Here is a 23,909-nt window from a genome sequence, read left to right as displayed (position 1 = left end):
CTATCCCTCAACCACACACTCTCCACAAGGGCTAGTTTAAGTTCCTTCTTGGGCCTGATGGCTGTCTACACCAGCTTTGTATTGCACTAGAACAGGGAGTCTTTAGCAGTATGCAACACAAAATACTGTCAGCTCTGCATAGAGCTTAAACGACCCCTCCCAAAACACTTCTCTCCCCTCTTTCTTTCTTTATACAAAGGGAATAAATCATTTGGTTTTCAGGTATCAATATATTATGCGTTGATATACGATTACGATACGATTGGCCAAAATGTTTGTTGATGCAAGGCGTAAACAGGGTCTATATAACTTTAAAACTGCAGCTATTTTACTCAAAGAAAATAGCCAAACTAGTACATTTCTCAAGGATATAACGGCCATCCATTATTAAATCGATTCAGGGAATTATTCTGGTCAACTTCTGCCTACTTGAGCTACAACTCAACTGATGGTTGTTAATTGGGAAACGTACATAGTGCAGGTTTAAGATGATCATAGCAAATAAACTCAGAGTGGTCGGAAGGAACTTAAGATGAATAGCTAGTTTGATAGAGATTTGATCTTCAATGAGGAATAACAACATACAAATAGTTTAAGGCACGTTGGAGGTCATATGAAACAGAAATAAAAGAGTAATGATCCCTGTCATCATTTTCATATTTTCTTCCCTTTATTTATCTTTGCATGGACATGAAACCGGTGACAGATGAAAGTGAGGAGAGCAAGCAAGTGTTTTAGGGTACTACCAGCTCCAACAAAGTCATCCTGGCCATTAATGTGTCAATGAAATAGAAACTCCTTCTAAATAATAATCATTATCAGCACTTCAAAGTATTGGAGGAACAAATGTTGCATATCAACACACTCACAAAACATTACCGTGGAATAAAGATTTTCATACTGTAATTCTGCTCTCTCTGGTTCCTATGGTCACAGATCTTGTGGTAGTCTAACAAGAATAATATATATGATCAAGTTTGGTAGCAAACTCCAATAACCAGAGAATATTTGGCTAACTTTTAGTACAGAGTAGATGGCAGATTCTCAGAGAACAATATGCCTTAAGTCTTAGGACCAACACAGGCTGATGAGCGACTTAATGTAGAACTTCATAAACGTGCATTTCACGTTGAATCGTGTCTGAAAAAAAAAAATGCATTTCCTCAGTGGCATAGCCCATCATTTTCTCAATTACCTCCATTTACACCTGCTAGCATAGAGTCATGCGACGTGTGTACATACTGCCTACAATGAAGCTTCGTGTTATTTATACAACATTAGTGTAATCACTATCAAGTTAGACGTTTAGTGGGCTGTGACATCACACCAGAACAACATCACCATGACAACCACAGACACTCCTTGCAGCCAAATTTTGTGGCCCTTCAGCATGAAACAACACACTCGCACGCACATGCACACAGAGAAACACACACACGCACACACATACACACACACACACGCACACACACAGAAAACACACAAACACACACACACACAGAATACATTGTCTTGATGAGATAGACTTTGGCTGGAGACAGATGTACTTAGTTCTGAATCTTGATGAGAATATGAAACATAAAAATGTGGTTTTATGACAAAACTCAGTGGGAATTAGAATGTTTTTACTATCATCATATTAAACAACATCTTCCCTATAGAGCGGTTGGGTGATGAAGAACTCTATGGTTAAAGAGTGTACATAAACCCTTAAGCACGACCTTTAAAGATGTGTTATTTAAACCTGAAGAATTATCCTTAAAGATGTGTTTGTTAACTAACCCTTCAAGATTGTCAACTAACCCATCTTAAAGAATTACTCTTAGAGATTCCTTAACTAACCCTTGAAGATTCCTTGGTATGTCAAAGACAGGAGATGAAGATAATTACACAAATACAGATATGTTACAAACAAATAGAAGAGATAGAGATAGGTAGGTAGATGGACAGAGACAGAGATAGGGAGAGACGGAGAGATGAATAGGAGAGATGTTTGAAACATAAAAACAGAAACGTAACTCCTGAAGATCAATCCTGTCTCTCGTTGCTAAGCAAGGAACAAGAGCAGAAGGATGAGGAGGCAGAATCTCTTTCCCTGATGCCTTGGCAGACGACACAGTGACGACAGACGGACGGAGGATCAGAGAATAAGTTTGACATGTGGGGACAACAGGATGCTGACGTGATCCCGGACAAACGGCAGAACAGCATCTGGCAGAAGGATTCATGCCGAAGAAAACAGTTGCAACAACACACGTCGATCCGGTACTTAAAATAAAAAAAAAATGTACTGCAAACGAACGGTAGCAAGGAATACGCATGCTTTTGGATGCTTATTGCCGAATGATGTTTCCGATATATTCGGTGGGTTTCCAATGAGCCCCGAACAGGAAGGAGATCAGAAGGGACCAAAGGAACCACCGGAGACCACCGAGCAGCACCAGAGGATCCATAGGGGGCGCGTCCCGGGGAGAGGGGGGGAGAACTTTGTGCCACTGTGTCTGGCGTTGCCGAGGGATCAGGGAAGGATGGCGAGTCATTTGGCTTTGATCTCGGAGTAGTCGCTGCCGTCGTCTCCCGCCCTGCGGGCCCCGCCCTCCCGGGAGCGAGCCCCGCCGAACTCGAGCGCGGCGTAGTTTAACTCTTGCCTCTCCAGGTTTGCCATAGAGCCCACAGGTGCATAACTCCCCTCTTCTCCCTGCCGAGAGATCAGAAACACACCAACCCGGTCAGAAGAGGAGACCCCGACCCCTGGTCAAAAGACTGGCACACCAGAGAGGAGAGCAGCCTGGGGTTAGTGGTTACTGGACATGCACACAGAGATATTCCCTGTAGCTTAGCGCTTGGGGGTTAGCGTGTGTGCACCCATGCCACAGCATGGTTGGAAGACGTGGGGCGGTTGACACAAATGAGAGGAAGCTATGAGAGTGACGGCATCGGTCAGAGGTTGGGTTTAGGACGCTTACCGTGGTCTCCTCTAGAATGGAGTTAAACTTTGAGCCCAACAGCTCTGTCTTAAGCTGTGCGACAGTTAGGAGAGAGAAAAGAGACACAGAAAACACGCAGAGAGGCGATGAAAGCATAGAGAAAACAGTGTTTATACGTCTAGCAACGTTTTCTGCCTGCTCTGGATGAGTCTTATGAAGGTTAAAAGACAGAAGCTACAGAAGGCACCGTGCTAGCTACCGGTACTAGCTACCAGGGCGCTCGCTGTCGGTAGTGCCAGTGGGCTATGAGAAAAGAAGTCTGTGTTTCCAGAGGTCCTGGACCCTCTCATTGGGATTAGAACATCCTTTCCTTCATGACTAAACATCAAACTGCAGATCAAACCATCACAGGACGATCGTCCAGAATCAGAGTGACATCACAATGACGTCGCGATGACATCACAATGACACCACGGGGGACGTCGTGATGACATCGCGGTGACGTCACGGCGAACGTCATGGTGACTGCGGGACGATCACCCGACATCACGGCTGTCATCGTGTCTCACCACTTTCTTCCTCAGATTTTGTTTGTCCTTCTTGACTGCGCTGTAGTACAGAGCTGGGTTGTCTAGGACCCGGTCCGTCCCGGCCGGGGCCTCCTCTCTGGGGGACGGATCACATGGTCAGACTTACCACCCCTCAGCCCGGGCATCCATTCTCAAAGCCAGCTGTGGAAGGTTACTCCCGGCGATTCGCGGTTGGGTTATTTCATGAGTTTAGTGGCAGATTCACAACAGCGATTTGTTTTTAGAATATACCATGGAGCTTAAATAAGGCACGCTGGTTAGCTTTAGGCTGAGCATAGCAGGTCAAAGCCATGGCACGACAGGGGAGCAGAGGTGGAGCGAGGCATCCAGGTTCAGGAAGGGGAAGTCCTCTCCAGGTTTTTAGAGTTCCTCGTCTGGAGTTGGACATCAACTCCCTCTAGAGGTAAGCTGCCGGTGGCTCAACTCCTGGTTTGAGGGAAAAAAACCTGGATTCCGACACTCTGAACCTGGAGCCCTCCATCTCTGGAACATCCTGCAACTCATCGGGTTAGTCCAGCATGCTAACCACCTGAGTGTCCTCGAGACACATGACTGATTGGTCCAACAGATGACCAGGGACGATACACAGCAACGTGCTTTTAAGAATGGATGACGAGGCCCAAGTGTTTTCTTGTTCTCCAAGGCAAAACTCCTATTCGGAATTCCGTCAGAGAGCTGAACTCACTTCTTATTGTTGTGGCCAACGTATCGGACCGCAGCGATGATGAAGGCTATGACCGCCACTCCTCCGATGGTGCCCACGATCACCGCCATCATGTACTTCTCTGAAGACGAAGAAGAAGAAGAAGAAGAAGAAGAAGAAGAAGAAGAAGAAGAAGAAGAAGAAGAAGAAGAAGAAGAAGAAGAAGAAGAAGAAGTGGAAGAAACAGAAGAAGACAAAGAAGAAGTAGCAGAAGAAGAGGAAGTAGAGGTAGAAATAGCAAAGCTCCAGTTATCACACACATTACACAGAAAGACGGACAGAAAGCAGCTGCTCTGTGAGCAGGGTGTCTCCGGACGTACTCTCCTGCTGCAGTTCCAGCAGCACGCTGTGGGTGCCGTACAGGTTGCTCATGCTGCAGTGCACGTTGACGGCGGCGCCGCCGTTGCGGTCGCCCTTCTCCCTCAGCTTGATCATGGCGGTGGAGGTGTGGCCGTCCGTGTGGGTGTAGTAGTTGTAGCGGTTGTCAGTCTGGTTGATGGTGATGTTCAGGTCGGGCAGGTGGAACTCGATGGTGGGCTCGGGGTTCCCCACGGCCATGCACACACACTGGACGCCCTCCCGCACCACCGTGCACTTGGACTCGTCCAGCAGCATGGGGCCGTCTGCACCAGAGGATCACGACCGGGGTGTTACACAACCACATCTACACAGGGATACCACAGCATGGGGACCTACTCTGCTCCACAGGCCTGGCCCAAGGAGGAGACACCCACCCAGCACGAGAGGGAATACCAGGACACACTGTACGCACTTTAAAACACTCTGAACCCTATACCTAACCCCTGACTCTAACCCTTACACTTAACCCCAACCTCCCATCCTAACCCCTTGTTTCCTAATCCTGAATCCTAACCTAACCCCTGACCACAATCCTAACCCCTTAACACTTGTCTTTTTTACTACCAGAGTCTGTGGTCCTATACACACATTACTGGACTATGCAGTTCCTTTGTGCTGGGCTTTGCGCGGTTGGCGGTTTAGCCACGGACTCCGCGGCCAAACCACGGATCGGGCGGATGACGTGACCATTTTTTTTATTTTAAATAAATTCGGGCGGTTGGCGGTTTTTAAATGAATGCACGCACACACAATGAATACCGAAAGATTAATTTTTTTAAATTAAGGGACGATCCATCCCATGTCGCGTCTCGGTGCAGCGCCTTCCTTATAGGCCAATAAGCAAACGTCTCGTAGATGAGACTGCGCCTGGGTTATTTTGTTTCGATATTGGTTATGTTTTAAAACAGCCCGTCGTTGTAGCCAACCACTCGTGTAATAATGCATTTAAAAGATATTACGGAGTGATTTGACCCAGACGTGACATTCGACAATGGCAGCGCGAGATGTACAGAAACCCTGCCATCAGGGAGAAGACTCTGTGTGCCGCTATGCAAATCTAACCGCCTTAAATTATCATTTGTCCCAGCCTCCATTAAGCTGACGAACAATGTGCAATAGAATAATGTGCAATAAATAGGTTAGCACTTTAGCATGTAGCACTTTAGGGTGGGGGGACTGCAGCAGTGGCGCAAAAAGTGGGTATGCACTATATGCGGCGCATTGGGGCGCCGCACCAGAAGGGGCTCCTCCCCACACGGCGCTTTAGAGGGCGCCCCCTCGACCACGCCCTGGAGGCGAGCGCCAGAGTGTCTTCATTTGAACCGCATTGTCATCTGATGACACGTACCTCAATATGGAGAGGCAGAGAAGAAAGCCCTCAGGGTCACAACATAGAAAAATAAAGATTGGGAAGGAGAAAGGGTGCGCAGGGATGAAAGAAAGCTTTTCAAAGTGGTTGAAAGACAGTCGTTTTTATGTCAGTGTATCAAGAGGAGGCTTGTAAATATTCAGGTTAGCTAAATCTACTACTAGTAAAACAACAGGATACTGTTGTCTTGCAACTGTGTACTGATCAGAATGGAGCCTACAATATAACGGAACAAAATAAAGGAACTTGTTTGTGGTTATTTTGTTTTACTTCAATCTCTATGCAAGTCTTTGTTTTATGTCAATAGAACCAGTAAAAACGGAGTTATAAAGTTGATACTTTATAACTCTGTTAATAATCCAAAAGTTAATAAATTAATAATCCCAAAAAAAGAAGAAGATTATTATCGTATCTGAATTTAGACTGAATCAGTATATACTACACAGTATTGCGATGCATCGAAGAATCGATTATTTTTCCCACACCTATTTGTTACTGTACTGCAACAGTTCTACTAGATTCTATTGTTTTGCATGTAAGCTTTTTGGAGAAGCTAGAGTTGCTGACACACGCCTTGTGGTGGGGTATAATAACTGGCAGTGTCTTTCAAAGATACTGAAGCACCATGAAACAAGTGGTTACCACATAAATGCTTATCTGATGTGGAAAGAATTGGCACCCCGCTTATGCCTATGTAAAACTATTGATAGCGAATTGCAGAGAGCTTGTTGACTCGAGTGATCGACTGCATATTCTTCCTTGCAGAAAGAAACCTGCCACTGAGGGGGACAAAATGCACAGTTAGGAAATCCTAGAAATGGACATTTTCTGGGTATCCTTGATCTCTTATAGCACGGTATGATGTTACACTGGCAGAGCATCTTAGAAAGGCTGCCTCTAAAGAAAACACCGGATATCTGTCCTGCTGCACTCAAAATTAATTTTTTGATTCAATATCAGAGAAGCACTGAACAAGATCTGCACCTTAATTTCGTTGTGTAAATACACTGTATTTAACCCAATGACAAATAAAGATTCTATTCTATTCTAGAGTGTGTTTTAGGTCAAATTTGTGCCCAGATCAAAGAGTTCGGGGGGGGGGCGCCTGCTATGTGTCTGCATACCCCCCAGAAAGCAAGCAGTGGCGCCCCTGGACTGCAGAGTGGGGGTACACCAGACTCACACTCCACGGTGACGTTGAGGGAGCTGCTGGCCCGGCCGTGCTCGTTCTCGGCCAGGCAGCGGTACTGGCCGGCGCCCTGGGGGGTCACCTCGAAGACCTCCAGCACTGACAGCTCGTCGGCCACGATGGTGCCCACCAGCTCGCCGTCCTTCAGCCAGGTGAGGGTGGGGGCCGGGCTCCCCTGGGTGCTGCAGTGGAGCGCCAGCGTGGAACCTTCCAGAACCGTCAGGGAGCTGTTGACCACGGGCTCCCGGGGAGGGACTGCCGGGACACGGGGTTACAGAACGGAGACGTCAGGACACAGACTCACCGGTTCAGAGTTCACCTGGACTAATAATAATAATAATAATAATTCATTATTTTTATATAGCGCTTTTTCAATGACCCAAAGACGCTTCACGTTGAAGCGTTTTCAGCATTCTCTGTCAACGCTCGGTTTCGTCCTTCTCTGCCCCCTCGCCCCCCTCCTGCCAACCCAACTCTGTTGTGATTGGTTAGCTTCCTTGAAGCGCGCGCGCGGGCAGATTTGACCAGGCATATGGGGGCGTGGCAGGAGTGCCTCTACGTAGATGATTTCCCGGAAATGTGAACAAGTGAATCGCAAACGTTTTCCCGAGTGTTTAGCGCTCTGCACAGCCACCCCAGACTGTCAGCAGGGAATACGTCGAAATGCATGTACGTCATTATTTGACACTTTAGTATGGTTAAACATGACTATCAATCATTATAACAACGTTTATAGATCATAAAAGTCGAAAAAGCATAATAGGTCCCCTTTAAACTCGTAGAGCTTGAAAAATCGGACTTTAAATTCATATCTCAAGACTGTAGGCACAGAAACTCAAATCTGGGTGAAAGGAGAGTCTTACTTTCAGTCTGACTTCCTTCTGCTTCATTTATAAAGAAACAGGAAGGAAGGTGTAACCCCTCCCTATGCATATTCGGGTTTGTCCCCAACAGATAATACCTGTATGCAAATACTGGCCATCTGGCATTTTGGCAAATGGCAGAAGGGCCTGCCTGCCTGCCTGCCTGCCTGCCTGCCTGCCTGCCTGCCTGCCTGCCTGCCTGCCTGCCTGCCTGCCTGCCTGCCTGCCTGCCTGCCTGCCTGCCTGCCTGCCTGCCTGCCTGCCTGCCTGCCTGCCTGCCTGCCTGCCTGCCTGCCTGCCTGCCTGCCTGCCTGCCTGCCTGCCTGCCTGCCTGCCTGCCTGCCTGCCTGCCTGCCTGCCTGCCTGCCTGCCTGCCTGCCTGCCTGCCTGCCTGCCTGCCTGCCTGCCTGCCTGCCTGCCTGCCTGCCTGCCTGCCTGCCTGCCTGCCTGCCTGCCTGCCTGCCTGCCTGCCTGCCTGCCTGCCTGCCTGCCTGCCTGCCTGCCTGCCTGCCTGCCTGCCTGCCTGCCTGCCTGCCTGCCTGCCTGCCTGCCTGCCTGCCTGCCTGCCTGCCTGCCTGCCTGCCTGCCTGCCTGCCTGCCTGCCTGCCTGCCTGCCTGCCTGCCTGCCTGCCTGCCTGCCTGCCTGCCTGCCTGCCTGCCTGCCTGCCTGCCTGCCTGCCTGCCTGCCTGCCTGCCTGCCTGCCTGCCTGCCTGCCTGCCTGCCTGCCTGCCTGCCTGCCTGCCTGCCTGCCTGCCTGCCTGCCTGCCTGCCTGCCTGCCTGCCTGCCTGCCTGCCTGCCTGCCTGCCTGCCTGCCTGCCTGCCTGCCTGCCTGCCTGCCTGCCTGCCTGCCTGCCTGCCTGCCTGCCTGCCTGCCTGCCTGCCTGCCTGCCTGCCTGCCTGCCTGCCTGCCTGCCTGCCTGCCTGCCTGCCTGCCTGCCTGCCTGCCTGCCTGCCTGCCTGCCTGCCTGCCTGCCTGCCTGCCTGCCTGCCTGCCTGCCTGCCTGCCTGCCTGCCTGCCTGCCTGCCTGCCTGCCTGCCTGCCTGCCTGCCTGCCTGCCTGCCTGCCTGCCTGCCTGCCTGCCTGCCTGCCTGCCTGCCTGCCTGCCTGCCTGCCTGCCTGCCTGCCTGCCTGCCTGCCTGCCTGCCTGCCTGCCTGCCTGCCTGCCTGCCTGCCTGCCTGCCTGCCTGCCTGCCTGCCTGCCTGCCTGCCTGCCTGCCTGCCTGCCTGCCTGCCTGCCTGCCTGCCTGCCTGCCTGCCTGCCTGCCTGCCTGCCTGCCTGCCTGCCTGCCTGCCTGCCTGCCTGCCTGCCTGCCTGCCTGCCTGCCTGCCTGCCTGCCTGCCTGCCTGCCTGCCTGCCTGCCTGCCTGCCTGCCTGCCTGCCTGCCTGCCTGCCTGCCTGCCTGCCTGCCTGCCTGCCTGCCTGCCTGCCTGCCTGCCTGCCTGCCTGCCTGCCTGCCTGCCTGCCTGCCTGCCTGCCTGCCTGCCTGCCTGCCTGCCTGCCTGCCTGCCTGCCTGCCTGCCTGCCTGCCTGCCTGCCTGCCTGCCTGCCTGCCTGCCTGCCTGCCTGCCTGCCTGCCTGCCTGCCTGCCTGCCTGCCTGCCTGCCTGCCTGCCTGCCTGCCTGCCTGCCTGCCTGCCTGCCTGCCTGCCTGCCTGCCTGCCTGCCTGCCTGCCTGCCTGCCTGCCTGCCTGCCTGCCTGCCTGCCTGCCTGCCTGCCTGCCTGCCTGCCTGCCTGCCTGCCTGCCTGCCTGCCTGCCTGCCTGCCTGCCTGCCTGCCTGCCTGCCTGCCTGCCTGCCTGCCTGCCTGCCTGCCTGCCTGCCTGCCTGCCTGCCTCTGCCCCTGTCATAACGATTTGGCAAGTTTCTGCTACTATTTATCGAGTTGCTTTAAAAGATGAATTGTGGAAAACTAAGGTCTAAGGCTTACGTGGTCGAGTTTCAGCGTTGGGGTCGGAACATGCTTTCCTCATTGGCTCAGAACAGCATGCAAGAACAATGCACTGTGCTTATCTATAATGACTCCTGTCATTATAGATTGTTAAATTATTATTATTATAAAAGCATGTGCACCAAATAATTAGGTTAAAGGGATAAATAATTATACAATGTAAATAAATATAAATACACAGGCTTGGCCTTAAATTAGAAGTGGGCCATCAATAATTTAAATATCAGGCCTGAATATTTGTCCCTGTCTCTTATTGCGCGTGTTTTATTATTCCTGTCCAAACATGGTGGAAGCCAAACACTGGTAGGGCACAGATACGGATGCCTCAGTACCTGTGCCCTACCAGAGGAGGCGCTGTGGTTTGATCATGAGGCCGTCGGCGGTGTGCTCTGAGTCTTACATTTGATGGAGAGGTACAGCGAGGCATTCATGGCGCCGTAGCCGTTGTCGCCCACGCAGGTGTACACCCCCTCCTGGGCGGCGCTCATGTCGTCCAGGGCCAGCGAGACGTTGGCGGCCGTGTCCCACAGCAGCTCCTGGTCCCCAAACATCCAGGAGATCCGGGCTGCGGGGTTGCTGTCCACCTCACAGTGCAGCGTCACCGAGCTCCCCTCCATCACCTCCGACGACACGTTCACCCACACCGAGCGCGGGCCATCTGAGGGGGAAACGCATCAACGCTGTAGGAACCGTCATTCCCCCTGACTCTAAATCCAGGCCCCTTACACCAAATATTATCCCCTAACCCCGAACCGTTACGCCTAGCTCTCAATCCGTCAGAAGAACTAACTGTGACCTCCAAATGTTAAAGGGGACATATTATGAAAACAACAATTTTCCTGGGTTTTGGGTCTCTGGTGCTCCCACATGCATTAAAAACTTTGAAAAAAGTCTGTACATAATTTTTTTTTTACATAGGAGCGGGCGCCTAGAGCTACCAAACGAGCGAGTCCGTTTCGGCGCCCGCTCCTATGTAGGAAGGGGGCACAGTTGAATATTACCTCCCACTTCCCCACTCGCCTCCAATCAGGGCATAGCTACGATTTTGTGGAAGAGCAGTAATATTATAGATATAATATTATATAAATACCCTTAATTTTATTATTATATTATATGATATAGATATAGAGCTCCAGGAGTCCGCAAACAGCAACAATCCCTTCTCCTCCATGCTGTGGTTCAGTCTGACAGCTCATTGGTCAATGGGCAGCAGCTCATTTGCATTAAAGCTACAGACACCAGAAACAGCGCATTCTGAATGGACTGAAACAGAAGGGAATAGCGGAAGGCGAGATTTTTTTTCCTATAAGCAATTTCCAGCAAACAGCTTCAAAAACATGTTTTCTGGAACTCAAATAATATGTTTACTTGTTGGGAAAACACCATAATATGTCTCCCTCAACCAAAGTCTTAATCCTAAAGCCTAGCAGTCCACAACCTCTCCCTCTTCCCAATTTAATTCTACAAGAACGCAATCCTACAGGTCTGTAATTCACTATTTCCTATATTGAGCAGCTTTCCTCCTGAATGTATACCGCGTACATCGGGGTTCGAACCAAGAACACTTGGTCTGCCAGTCGAACACCCTAACCCCTAGAATCTCTACGGCTAAAGTGAGGGGGCTAGGGGTTTGGGTTTGCTGGAGACTTACACTTGACATCCAGGGTGATGTGCCGCTCGTAGGCCAGCGTGGTGTTGGCGTAGAAGACCCGGCAGCCCAGCAGCTGCCCGTTGTGCATGGGTCTGGGGGTGAAGCTCAGCGTGTTGGAGAGGACGGCCGTATTGCTCTCCTCTGCGTACTCTGAGGTGAACTCCGGGTCGGGGAGGTAGTCGGTGAACAGCCACTGGATCTCAGGGGTCATCTCCGGGCAGTTGTCCGGCGCGTAGCAGGTCAGCTCCAGGTTCTCGTCGCTCAGGATCTCCTCCGGTACGTCGATGGTGGGCTGTTCTGTAGGACGGAGAGAGGGTAGGACAGAGATGTATGACAGAGATGTAGCAGGGAGATGTTGACCAGAGAGATGTAGAAAAGAGAGAGGGTAGGACAGAGATGTAGGAGAGAGAGGGTAGGACAGAGATGTAGCAGGGAGATGTAGAACAGAGAGAGGGTAGGACAGAGATGTAGGACAGAGATGTAGCAGGGAGATGTTGACCAGAGAGATGTAGATCAGAGAGAGGGTAGGACAGAGATGTAGGAGAGAGAGGGTAGGACAGAGAGATGTAGGTTAAAGAGAGGGTAGGACAGAGATGTAGGAGCTCAACTGTCCCCTTATGTACACATTTACGTGACGTTGACATATAAGAGCAGGCAGCTCTGCAAGGATCTGCTTTCGTGTCAATGAGTCGATATAAAGATATTTGCAGTGGGAGGTACGCAGAAGTGTGAATTCAACTTTAGCTGTCCTAGCTAACTTAGCTTGTAGCCGCCGCTTGCTCACCGAGTACTTTGAGTTCAGAGAAGTCGGGGTACGTGTAAATATTGGCACCGCCCAGGTCCGCCCGGAAGTAATATTTCCCAGAATGCTCTGTGCCCAAGTTGTTGATGAGCAGAGTGCAGTTCCTCTGATTGAGGTCTCCCAGCAGCTTGGTGCGACCCTTGTAGCTCTCGTGCACCACGTCCGTGCGGGACTTGAAGACAACGGGCGGGAACAGCTGAGGGTACGGCTGGCCGAAGTACCAGATGCTGTTCACGCCGTGGTGCGTGCGGGCGCCGTTGGGGAACATGAAGGTACACGGGATGACAACGCAGGAGTTGGTCATGGCCGAGATGTCCCGCGGCAACCAGACCTTCCAGAGGGCATGGGCGTCTGTTGGGAGAGGAACAGTACGCTCACTACATCACGGAGGCAGACCAATCGCTCAGGATGACCTCACAGGCGAGCATTGACCTCCTTACCTTGGACGGCCAGCAGGAGCGGCAGAAGAGGAACCAAGCACCACATGGCGACTGGTCCTGCTACACCTGGAACAGGTACCACTGTCACACGCACACACACACACACACACACACACACACACACACACACACACACACACACACACACACACACACACACAGCTGTGAGATCTTCATTCATTTTTCGGAAGCCGAGCAGATCATCTGTAAGATTCATTCTAATGCTTCCTCTAGCGAGGACATGGTGGTCTGGTTACCTGTAGGAGCAAACTCTGTGACGTAGGGTCTCAGCAACTCCACCCAACAGCCACAAATCTCACCCGGGCACGCGAGCGGTTGGCCTTATCCACTCCTGGAGACAGAGAGACAGGCAGAAAGACTGTTTATTGGTTGCCAACATTCTAATGGAATTTGCCATCATCGATAACATTCCAATGGAATGTTGCCGGTGTAAAAATCAGATACCGAAGGATCGAATCGTGTTCCTCCAATATTTCACTCTGTCCCCGTTCCATCAACCACGGGAGGAGGCGGCCTTCCTCTGTTTGTCAAGGAGTATCAGGACCACAGCGCCACGACCACAGCGCCGCGACCACAGCACCGCGACCACAGAGCTACGACCACAGCGCCGCGACCACAGCGCCGCGACCACAGCGCCGCGACCACCACTACTACTACTACAAGTGGTGAGCGTTCTGTGTGGAGACGTTATCAATGTGTCGTCACCATGCGCTCACCCTCTAGATGGGGGGTGGGGTTGGGGGGTTGCGTCAGGGCGTGGGGGGCGTAGGGTGGGGTAGGGGAGAAGGGGGAGGGGGGGGTGCATGAATCAGGCTGCCAGGCGACCGCTAGCCCCCTCAGTTTTCGCAACAACAGATCCATTCACCCTGCCTCCACCAGCACACAGCAGCCTTTATGCGCACACACACACACACTCATAAAACACACCTACACGCACGCACACATAGACACACACACAAGCGCACACAGGCCTCATCACGGTCTCAGACCAGAAGGCTTGGGCCAAGAGGGACGGAGGGACGGGAGAGAAGAGAAGGATGATGGGGAGATACTGGGGGAGAGAGAGAGGTCATTGTCAGCCATGGGTGCGTAGCGCGGTGGGATGGTGGAAATATGCACTCAGACATTTCTCTCCTCCGCCCCCACACTCTGCATTCCATCACATCGTGGTCCTTCAGATCCTTGACCCTTTGGGACAACCCGGGGCCCCTATACGCCCTTGGCCCCGGGCCCCAACACGCCGCAGACCCCTAGGAGACACCCCGGGAGACACTCCGGGCCCCTACAAGCCCCAGATCCCTAGGAGACACCCCGGGCCCCCCTAGGAGACACTCCGGGCCCCTACACACACCGGGCCCCTAAGAGACACCCCGGACCCCCCTAGGAGACACTCCGGGCCCCTACACACACCGGGCCCCTAAGAGACACCCCGGGCCCCTCTAGGAGACACTCCAGGCCCCTACAAGCCCCAGATCCCGAGGAGACACCCCGGGACCCAAAGCATCCCGGACCCCTGAACGGCGCATTTGGACCCGATGGTTGCAGCCCGCTACCGACACTACAAGGGAAAGGTAGGGGTTAGAAAGTGAGTACAGAGACGGGTCATTAAGGAGCAGGTAGGGGTTAGACAGTGAGTACAGAGACGGGTCATTAAGGAGCAGGTAGGGGTTAGACAGTGAGTACAGAGACGGGTCATTAAGGAGCAGGTAGGGGTTAGACAGTGAGTACAGAGACGTGTCATTAAGGAGCAGGTAGGGGTTAGACAGTGAGTACAGAGACGGGTCATTAAGGAGCAGGTAGGGGTTAGACAGTGAGTACAGAGACGGGTCATTGAGGAGCAGGTAGGGGTTAGACAGTGAGTACAGAGACGGGTCATTGAGGAGCAGGTAGGGGTTAGACAGTGAGTACAGAGACGGGTCATTAAGGAGCAGGTAGGGGTTAGACAGTGAGTACAGAGACGGGTCATTGAGGAGCAGGTAGGGGTTAGACAGTGAGTACAGAGACGGGTCATTAAGGAGCAGGTAGGGGTTAGACAGTGAGTACAGAGACGGGTCATTAAGGAGCAGGTAGGGGTTAGACAGTGGATACAGAGACGGGTCATTGAGGAGCAGGTAGGGGTTAGACAGTGAGTACAGAGACGGGTCATTAAGGAGCAGGTAGGGGTTAGAAAGTGAGTACAGAGACGGGTCATTGAGGAGCAGGTAGGGGTTAGACAGTGAGTACAGAGACGGGTCATTAAAGGACAAACCATCGTAACCGCCCATCCTGGCTTCATTAAAACATCGGTTACCAATATAATTTGCCGAAATTACTTGTTGTCCTAATTCTTTCTAAGAGTAAATTGTCCTTTGAGGAGCAGCTTTGGATTAGACAGTGAATAAAGAGACAGGACTTTAAAGAGTAGTCACTGACTACAGAGCAGTAAGGGGTTAGCCAACCTCATCATGATCAATGTTCAGAAGACAAGAGGGTTTGTGTGAGAAGACTTAATGGAGTCATCGTGTTCATCACATATTGACGTGTTCCGTGACGCACATCAGAGATGCCAGATTCAACCTTTATTTAAATCACACAGACGCCAGACAAACAGACAACTGTGCCAAGGAGAATATTTGTCTTAAGATCACGGAGAACGTGGAGAAGAACAAAAAATAAAGATCTGCCTGTTTACAGACAACGGCGGCCATTGTGAGAGAGAGACAGAGAAAGAGAGAGCGAGAGAGAGAGAGCGAGAGAGAGAGAGAGAGAGAGAGAGAGAGAGAGAGAGAGAGAGAGAGCGAGAGAGAGAGAGAGAGAGAGCGAGAGAGAGAGAGAGAGAGAGAGAGAGAGAGAGAGAGACAGAGAGAGAGAGAGAGAGAGAGAGAGAGAGAGAGAGAGAGAGAGAGAGAGAGAGAGAGAGAGAGAGAGAGGAATGAGCAGAGGAATGTTTGCAGAACAGATCCTGTCACAGCTTGTGTTCTACTGACACACACACACAGACACACACACACACACACACAATAATACTCAGCCTGACCAGATGGCACACTGATGAGCAGAAACCAAGCTTGCACAGATACACACACACACACACACACACACACACACACACACACACACACACACACACACACACACACACACACACACACACACACACACACACACACACACACAAACACAAACACACTGGCATGTACACATACATACAAACTTCCAGCATGCATTGCCACATATGACACCCACACACCCGCATACCAATACTGTGTGTATGTGTTAGTGTGTGCGTGTGCGTACATCATGCACATTGTACTTTAGAATATCTGCATAGTAATTGTAAACCGGTATGGATAGTATTCACATTTTCATTGTTGGTCTATCCTAATAATATAATTTGTACTTTTAATGTATTTTATTTAACTCATTGTACAGCGTTGCCTGAGAGAAACGCTATGAATAAAATGTATACATTTGGAGTAGTAGACAGAATCTGTCCACTAGTACTTATTATTGTAATTGTTAATGGTTGTTACATTATATTATGCCTATAAAGTATCCTTTTACAGCAAAAAGATAATTTATTATTTGTTATGTGAACATGTTTTTTCTATAACACTGTAACAATATCTATGCATGGATAAGTGTTGATGTGTGATAATATGAATGAATAGCCTTCTTTTCTGAATTAATATTTTCACATAACGTTGTAACGGTTTGTGGGTGTTTTTCTAGGAGGAAGCTGTGATTGACAGATGGTGAGCCACAGGTCGTCTTCTGATTGGGCAGCAGGGGGCGCCAGAGAGGATCTCCACAACACTGGCGCCGATCCACATTCACCTGCTCTGGCGACCTTATACCGTATATGTGGAATTTTATATGCAATCATTATAATGTGTATGGATAGTATCGACTGGTATATTTAAAGTACAGGATACCCGTTTTCTAGGTTCACACACACACACACACACACACACACACACACACACACACACACACACACACACACACACACACACACACACACACACACACACACACACACACACACACACAAACAAACAAACAATTATTACTCATCAGAGTAAAGGTATTACACTCAGTAACTTTGCCAGAACATCTGCTACCACAGCAACCAGGCTGGCAAAAACAATCCTTCATATTCATACACACACAAAAACTTCTTATTCAGCACTACTACTAATACTACTAATACTAATAGTAATGTGAAAGCTTTTTATACTAATTTGCATCAATTCACCACTGAAAATATAAGACCAGGTAAGGGTTAAACCCTAGTTTAGTTTAAACATAGTTTATTATTAACAAGTATTAACTAACACCAACTACTAATAGTAACTAACTAATATCAACTATAACACCATACTAGTACTTCTAATAACACTGCAAAAAAACCCGACTATTAACTAAAATGAAAACTTCTTTAAGTACAGAATAACCACACCAATAATACTAATAATAGTCAGCCCTCACCTGTCTGATGGAAGCTCGATCAGCCGGTCTCTACCGCTCTCTGTTTGTGTGTCAACCCGTTGTCTCTCTCTCTCTCTCTCTCTCTCTCTCTCTCTCTCTCTCTCTCTCTCTCTCTCTCTCTCTCTCTCTCTCTCTCTCTCTCGCTCTCTCTCCCTAGGGGGTGCGAGTGCCAGTGTCGCCACCTCGCCAGCTCCGTCGCTACAGGCGGTACCAAGCCCCGAACACGCTGCATCACACCCCGCCCGCCCTCCCTCCGTCCCCGTGCCCCAGTGAAGCAGCATTGTTCAGGAGACGCATGCTGATGCTCGGCCATTCATAAACACCCCTACCCTCACCCCCCACCCCACGGAGACAATGACCCCCTGTTTTGACACCTTCCTGAGCCTCAGGGAGCGTCCAGCTAGGTCTAGCTGGCTTGGTCTCCAAGTTAGCCTGGGGCCAGCCTGCGCTCCAAGCTAGCTTATAGACAGCCGATTTTAGCCGTTAGCTAGCATCTACTTAGCCTGGGTTCCAGCTAGATTGTGGCTAGCCTTGGTCCCAGCTAGCCTGTGGCTAGCCTGGGTCCCAGCTAGCTGGCGCTTGTAACAAGCCTGCAACCTACTGGATCCCAACCAGCCTGGCATCACAAGTGGTGACTCCACTGAGAGTGCCTTACTGTCACTATGGGAGCCCTATGGTCTCCAAGAGAAGCCAGCTGGTCATCAGTTCCCATCAAGGCTTCTCAAGGCTTTGCCTGTTGGCAGCCTCCGAAAGCGTGTACCCATCCATCCTTTCAAATCGCTCTGAGCTACCTCTCTGCTTCTACAGGCTGGTTTACCTCTCCGTCCTATAGGTGGCTACAGTCCTACGTCTCTATCCTATATCTGGTTACAGTCCTATCTCTCAGTCCTGTAGATGGTTGATTCCTACCTTCCTGGTCCTAAAGGTGGGTAGAGTCTTCCCTCTCTGGCCTATATGTGATTGGTCATACCGCTCTGTCCATGGCTTCTCCTACTACTGTTATGCCTATGGTACAGTTATGCCTTAGACATCTGGAATCTGGATGAAGGCACACTACCTTTGGCTGGATCTGGCCAAGACTATGCTTCAACTCCTACATCTGATTCGTCAACATTAGTACCAACCAAGTCTGCTAGAATCTGATGATCAAATGGGTTCTTACCAAACTCTCAGCCCAGCTCCTGGCCTAGGCTCTGGTCATCTCATTGCTGGACTTCTGCCAAACTATACTGGCTGGGCTACCAGCATGCTGCTAACCCTAACCCTGGACTACAGCCTTACTAACTGGGCTACCAGCCTGTTGCTAACCCTAACCCTGGACTACTGTCTACTAACTGGGCTAACAGATTTTGGTACCAACATTTACTGTGAGCAAATCTTTTTTTCGTAGGATGGTAGGGGCATGTACCGCCTTTTTTCGCCTCTGATTCGCCTGTAATTGGTTAGAATGGCTCTCCTCCGATTGGTTATGGTTAGGGTTAGGTTAAGGGTTTACCCTCACCCTAGCCCTAACCCTTTGCAACCGGGGAACATAGGGATGACCCCGAACAGGGTCACGTCTTACTGGCTAGGCTACCAGGATGTTACTAACCCTAACCCTGGACTACGGCCAACTACCACTGACCCTAGTGGCTGTTGGTGCTCTACTGGTTTAGCAGTCTTCTGCTGCTGAACCTCATCCCTTGATTGAGAAGGGGTCATCCCTCTGTTCCCCGGGTGCAAAGGGTTAGGGTCAGGTTAAGGGTTAGGGTGTGGGTTAACCCTAACCAAAACCAATCGGAGGAGAGACATTCTAACCAATCACAGCCGAAGCAGAGGTGAAAAAAAGGCGGTACTTTTCCCTACCATCCTACGAAAAAAAAGATTTGCTCACAGGGTCCATGGTCCCCGGTCACGCACAAAGCGGGGAACAAAGGACCCGGGGAACATAGGTACGCTCCCATTGAGAATGCGGCTGCATAACAACTGGTATTCTACCAACGTAAGCGAGCAAATGAAGGACCACGCTGCAGCTCCCTGTAGTAGCAGCCCCCATATTCTAGACCTCGATGCTGGGGTTCAGGGTGCTGCTATCTCCGTCTACACCCACTTTGCATTCTCTCAACGGGAGCGTATCTATGTTCCCCGGGTGCTATGTTCCCCGCTTTGCATGTGACCGGGGTGCATAGGACCCTGTGAGCAAATCTTTTTTTCGTAGGATGGTAGGGGCAAGTACCGCCTTTTTCGCCTCTGATCGCCTGTGATTGGTTAGAATGTCTCTCCTCCGACCATAACCCTAAACCTGACCCTAACCCTTGGCACCCGGGGAACATAGGACCTGGGGAACATAGGGATGACCCCCTCTCAACCGTCCCAATGCCCCTACCATTGTAGGTGAGATTAAGGACAGATGTCATTATTCCAGTGTAGCTATAGTGATTTAAATGCGCTGTACGAATATCGGTTTGGAGCCGACTACGACGGCCTCTGTAAGAGCCGATATAGAGTTTGGACCGCTCCCGTCTCGTTTAGACCAATCCGGGCAACTCATCCCTTATTGGTTCGGGAAGTCCATCTCTACTGTTAATCACAAGTGAGTGAACCGTGACACTTATCCTGTAGCTGTAGCCGTGTAGCTAACCTAATCCTGAGGCTGTAGCCTTATAGCTGCTAGCCCTATTCTGTAGCTCTATAGCTAGTCTGATCCTGTAGCCATGTAGCTAGCCTGATCCTGTAGCCATGTAGCTAGCCTGATCCTGTAGCCATGTAGCTAGCCTGGTCCTGTAGCCATGTAGCTAGCCTGATCCTGTAGCCATGTAGCTAGCCTGGTCCTGTAGCCATGTAGCTAGCCTGATCCTGTAGCCATGTAGCTAGTCTGATCCTGTAGCCATGTAGCTAGCCTGGTCCTGTAGCCATGTAGCTAGCCTGGTCCTATAACTGTAGCTGTGTAGCTCTCCTGGTCCGGTATTGGTAGCTTTTGCTATCCTGGTCCTGTAACTTTAGCTTTTGGCCGGCTTGGTCCTGTAGCTGTAGCCCTGTAGTTCTGGCTATGGAACTAGCCTGTCCCCCGGCCCGCTTTCCTTTGAGTTCATCAAAGTGGGCCTAACCCCAGGTTATCACCAACAGCGATCAGCACTTGAAATGATATTACACGATTACATTATCCCACAGACAACTAATATTATGCACACACACACACACACACACACACACACACACACACACACACACACACACACACACAAACAAGCACACACAGCAGTCATTGTCTAGAAGAGGGTGACACGGCAGCACACTGATCCATAGCAGACTTTGAATACAACTCTCTCTCTGTCACTCAATGTCTCTCTATCACTCTCTCGCTCTCTCTCAGTCACTATGTCTCTCTATCACTCTCGCTCGCTCCGTCGATCTCTCTCTCTCTCTCTCTCTCTCTGTCCCTCTACTGCTCTCTAGAACAGCAGGTTGTCTGACAACCGGTAGGTTGTTGGTTCGATTCCCAGCTCCTCCTAGCTAGGTTTCCTAACCCTAAACTGGCGGATTTAGGAATGTTTTGATTAATCGGTGAGTGTGAGGCAAAAATTGTGCACTTTGAGGGCCCACATATTAAGCACTTTATAAATGCAGTCCATTCACTCTCTCCGTCACTCAAACCCAAAATTGCTGTCTTTATCACTATCTCTCCATCCCTCACTGTCTCTGCTTCTCGATATCTCTCTCTAACACTATCACTTGCTCTTTCTCTCTATTTCCATCTCTCTCTCCACTGCTGTTAGCCAACTTAACTTCCTGTGGTAAACACACAAACACAGGGGGGGGGGCATTTGAGGACTTTTTTATACTCATCAATGATAGCAAGAAAAAAAAAAGAAATGAAAATTAAAACGACGACAACCTTTCACCACAAGAACAAAAACAAAAACGTGATGTATGTATGTATGTATGTATGTATGTATGTATGTATGTATGTATTTGACCCATCCTATGGTCCGGTCAAATCCCACAGCCTCATTTCTACTTTGGTGAATGTGCGAGAGTAGAACGCCCTCATGTTCCACAGTGGCCTCTGGCGCCAGCGCCCTACCGATGGACATATGGGGACCGCCGCTGCCAACCACACACCCAGCTGGTCACCCAGAGACCTGACTCGTATGATTACAAGAAGAAACCACTCGACACATTTACACACACGCCATGGGAGTTCACCTCAGGAAATCGATCGCAAAGTATAGATATGCAGGAGTAGAGAGCTATGGATCTAAAAGTGAAGATATGCAGAGCAATAGATCTAAACGTCGAGATGTGTAAAGGTCGATTTCTAAAAGCAGGGATATGTAAAGGCAGAGATATATTTAGGTACATTTTTGGCCGAAAACATAAATATTGAAAGGGTATTGTTACATTTACAAACTTTAGACAGCACGATTTCAAATTAGGTACCAAGTACCAAGCTGGTAACTGGTAGTTGAAGTGGTAAATAATAAGCACTAACCTGTTAGTATTAGTAGTACTAATTTAGGTGGTGAATAAGCACTAACCGGGTAATAGTTCTAGTAGTTCAGGTGGTAAATAAGCACTAACCTGATAATAGTTCTAGAAGTTCAGGTGGTAGTTAAGCACCAACCTGGCAATAGTTCTAGTAGTTGGGATAGTAAAGGAGCACTAACCTGGTAGTACTACTAGTTGAGATGGTAAAGAAGCACTAACCTGGTAGTAGAACTAGTTGAGATGGTAAAGAAGCACTAACCTGGTAGTACTTCTAGTTGAGATGGTAAAGAAGCACTAACCTGGTAGTAGAACTAGTTGAGATAGTAAAGGAGCACTAACCTGGTAGTAGAACTAGTTGAGATGGTAAAGAAGCACTAACCTGGTAGTAGAACTAGTTTAGATAGTAAAGAAGCACTAACCTGGTAGTACTACTAGTTGAGATGGTAAAGAAGCACTAACCTGGTAGTAGAACTAGTGAGATAGTAAAGGAGCACTAACCTGGTAGTACTACTAGTTGAGATGGTAAAGAAGCACTAACCTGGTAGTAGAGCTAGTTGAGGCAGTGCACATGGATCAGCCGTTTTCAAATGTGAGCTTCAGCGATGAGCACCCTCTTCGTCTGCTGGCCCTCTATTTATCCATACATCCCTACATCCCACTCGGCCCCTCTCAGTCTGTCCCTCCCCCGCCCGGTGTCCCTGGCACTCCGTCCCTCCCCTCCCTGCTCTTCATCACACTCTCTCTCTCGCTCTCTCCCTCCGTCCTCATCCCTCCTTGTTTCCATCTCCCTGAGTCAGACATGGAGCCCTCCTCTTTCCCCACCTTCCCTCGCTCCGTCCCTCCACCTCTCGCTCCGTCTCTCCCCGTCTCTGAGTAAGACAGACTACTCTGGCAGAAAGTCAGCAAGAGGTTTAAAAACACGTAAAATAAAAACACAGTTTATTTTAATATTGTCACTCTCCGATCAAACCTGCCTACGCGCGGAACACTTTGTTAGACAGATAAAGTACTTTCTGTCCTCCAGTATGTGGCTTGGATTCTGACAGAGGCAGTGTGGACATTTTATCTGCGTATAATATAGAAACTATAGACCATATAAATATATTGTAGAATATGATACAGGACATAAGAACAACCATGTCAAAATACATTAATACCAGGTATTAGTAAGATAAAACTAAACTGAAGGTTTCCTTTGAAAACTGATATTCAGCTAATAAACTCACAGTAGAAGTAGTGGCAGTAGTAAAGTCCTAGTTCTTTAGTAATGTAGGCAGCGGTTGTGTTATTCTGAACGCTCGGAAAAGTGTATGTCCGCGTTGGCGCCATCTAGTGTTCTAAAATCGATACAAATCAAGTTTTCTAGTTTATAAAAGATTTATTGGAAAATGTACATCTCATTTACTCGTACATTAAATGCATACAACATCGGACTGTACAACCAAAATAAGCCAAAACAAACATCATAAAAACTAACTATACTTTAAAAGGTATCTGCATTTTGATTACAAAACATTTGAAAGCTCTGGTGAAAAATCCCACACATACATCCTTATCGAATTAAAACAATTTTTTACAAAATATTTAAAAAACGAACTTATATCTTATATAAAATCGATTATAATAATGATCTTGGCTTTCTACAGAATGCTAAGAATGAAGTAAACGGACATGACCAACGTAACGCATTAAGGACAGACAAACAACGTTCACCTAACAGCTAGAGTCTGGAATATTAAGGCACTGGCGGCAGCCGTCAGGAGATGAAAACACAAGATATTTACAGGAAGACAAGAGTATGCTGTTGTCGTCTACACCACCAGACTCTCTCTGCTCACAGCACCGTTCTGCGGGACAAACAACAAACAACCGCTTAATACACAAATAATATTACATACAAATAAGAGAGAAACACCCAACACCACACCACAGGGATTAGTCCAGGACTGCAGTTACGTTGGTCAGACCTGAAACGATCATAACATTTATGATGATTGACCGCATAACTAGTTATGATGGCGAGGTCATCATAACATTACAACATGTTAACGTCCTCCTCCCCCTGCTGCTGCTCCTCCTCCTCCTCCCTCTACCCCTCCTCTACCC

The 23,909-nt window shown here is 49.3% G+C and overlaps 2 protein-coding genes across 7 annotated transcripts in view; both read right to left on the bottom strand.

Moving 5' to 3' along the window:
- Positions 1 to 647: 647 nt before the first annotated feature.
- On the bottom strand, positions 648 to 22,422 carry mag (myelin associated glycoprotein). 5 transcript variants are annotated; one of them, XM_056602970.1, is made up of 12 exons: positions 22,342 to 22,422; positions 13,103 to 13,197; positions 12,846 to 12,926; positions 12,388 to 12,756; positions 11,604 to 11,900; positions 10,353 to 10,610; positions 7,133 to 7,393; positions 4,541 to 4,843; positions 4,203 to 4,302; positions 3,497 to 3,593; positions 2,967 to 3,020; positions 648 to 2,698 (listed from the first exon to the last, which is right to left on the bottom strand). In XM_056602970.1, exons 3-12 carry the CDS (start codon positions 12,889 to 12,891, stop codon positions 2,537 to 2,539), a joined length of 1,947 nt encoding a protein of 648 aa, XP_056458945.1. In that variant the 5' UTR covers positions 12,892 to 12,926; positions 13,103 to 13,197; positions 22,342 to 22,422; the 3' UTR covers positions 648 to 2,536. The 5 variants fall into 5 exon arrangements, with proteins under 5 accessions (XP_056458945.1, XP_056458946.1, XP_056458948.1 ...); XM_056602971.1 differs by lacking the exon at positions 22,342 to 22,422 and adding an exon at positions 17,337 to 17,421; XM_056602973.1 differs by lacking the exon at positions 22,342 to 22,422 and adding an exon at positions 13,311 to 13,348.
- A 362-nt stretch (positions 22,423 to 22,784) lies between these two features.
- The window catches only part of lsr (lipolysis stimulated lipoprotein receptor), a 10,346-nt gene continuing 9,221 nt past the window's right edge, over positions 22,785 to 23,909 (bottom strand). The window contains exon 11 of one of the 2 annotated variants that reach the window (XM_056602808.1): positions 22,785 to 23,650. In XM_056602808.1, coding sequence (XP_056458783.1) covers positions 23,615 to 23,650 — 36 coding nt within the window. In that variant the 3' untranslated portion in view covers positions 22,785 to 23,614. The remainder of the gene's footprint in view (positions 23,651 to 23,909) is intronic. The other variant, XM_056602809.1, reaches the window with a different exon arrangement.

Source organism: Gadus chalcogrammus, chromosome 11 (genome assembly GCF_026213295.1).
Source record: "Gadus chalcogrammus isolate NIFS_2021 chromosome 11, NIFS_Gcha_1.0, whole genome shotgun sequence".
Classification (NCBI taxonomy): Eukaryota; Metazoa; Chordata; class Actinopteri; order Gadiformes; family Gadidae; genus Gadus; species Gadus chalcogrammus.
The sequence above is the reverse complement of the archived record's forward strand: the minus strand, read 5'-3'. Positions and strand labels throughout refer to the sequence as shown.

Excerpts from the sequence above, each read along its gene's own strand:
- mag (XM_056602970.1), bottom strand. The coding sequence starts at position 12,891 with ATGTGGTGCTTGGTTCCTCTTCTGCCGCTCCTGCTGGCCGTCCAAG. Across the intron at positions 11,901-12,387 it reads CTCTGAACTCAAAGTACTCG|AACAGCCCACCATCGACGTA; the intron begins GTGAGCAAGCGG and ends TCCGTCCTACAG. Across the intron at positions 3,594-4,202 it reads GTTGGCCACAACAATAAGAA|AGAGGAGGCCCCGGCCGGGA; the intron begins GTGAGTTCAGCT and ends TCCGTCCCCCAG.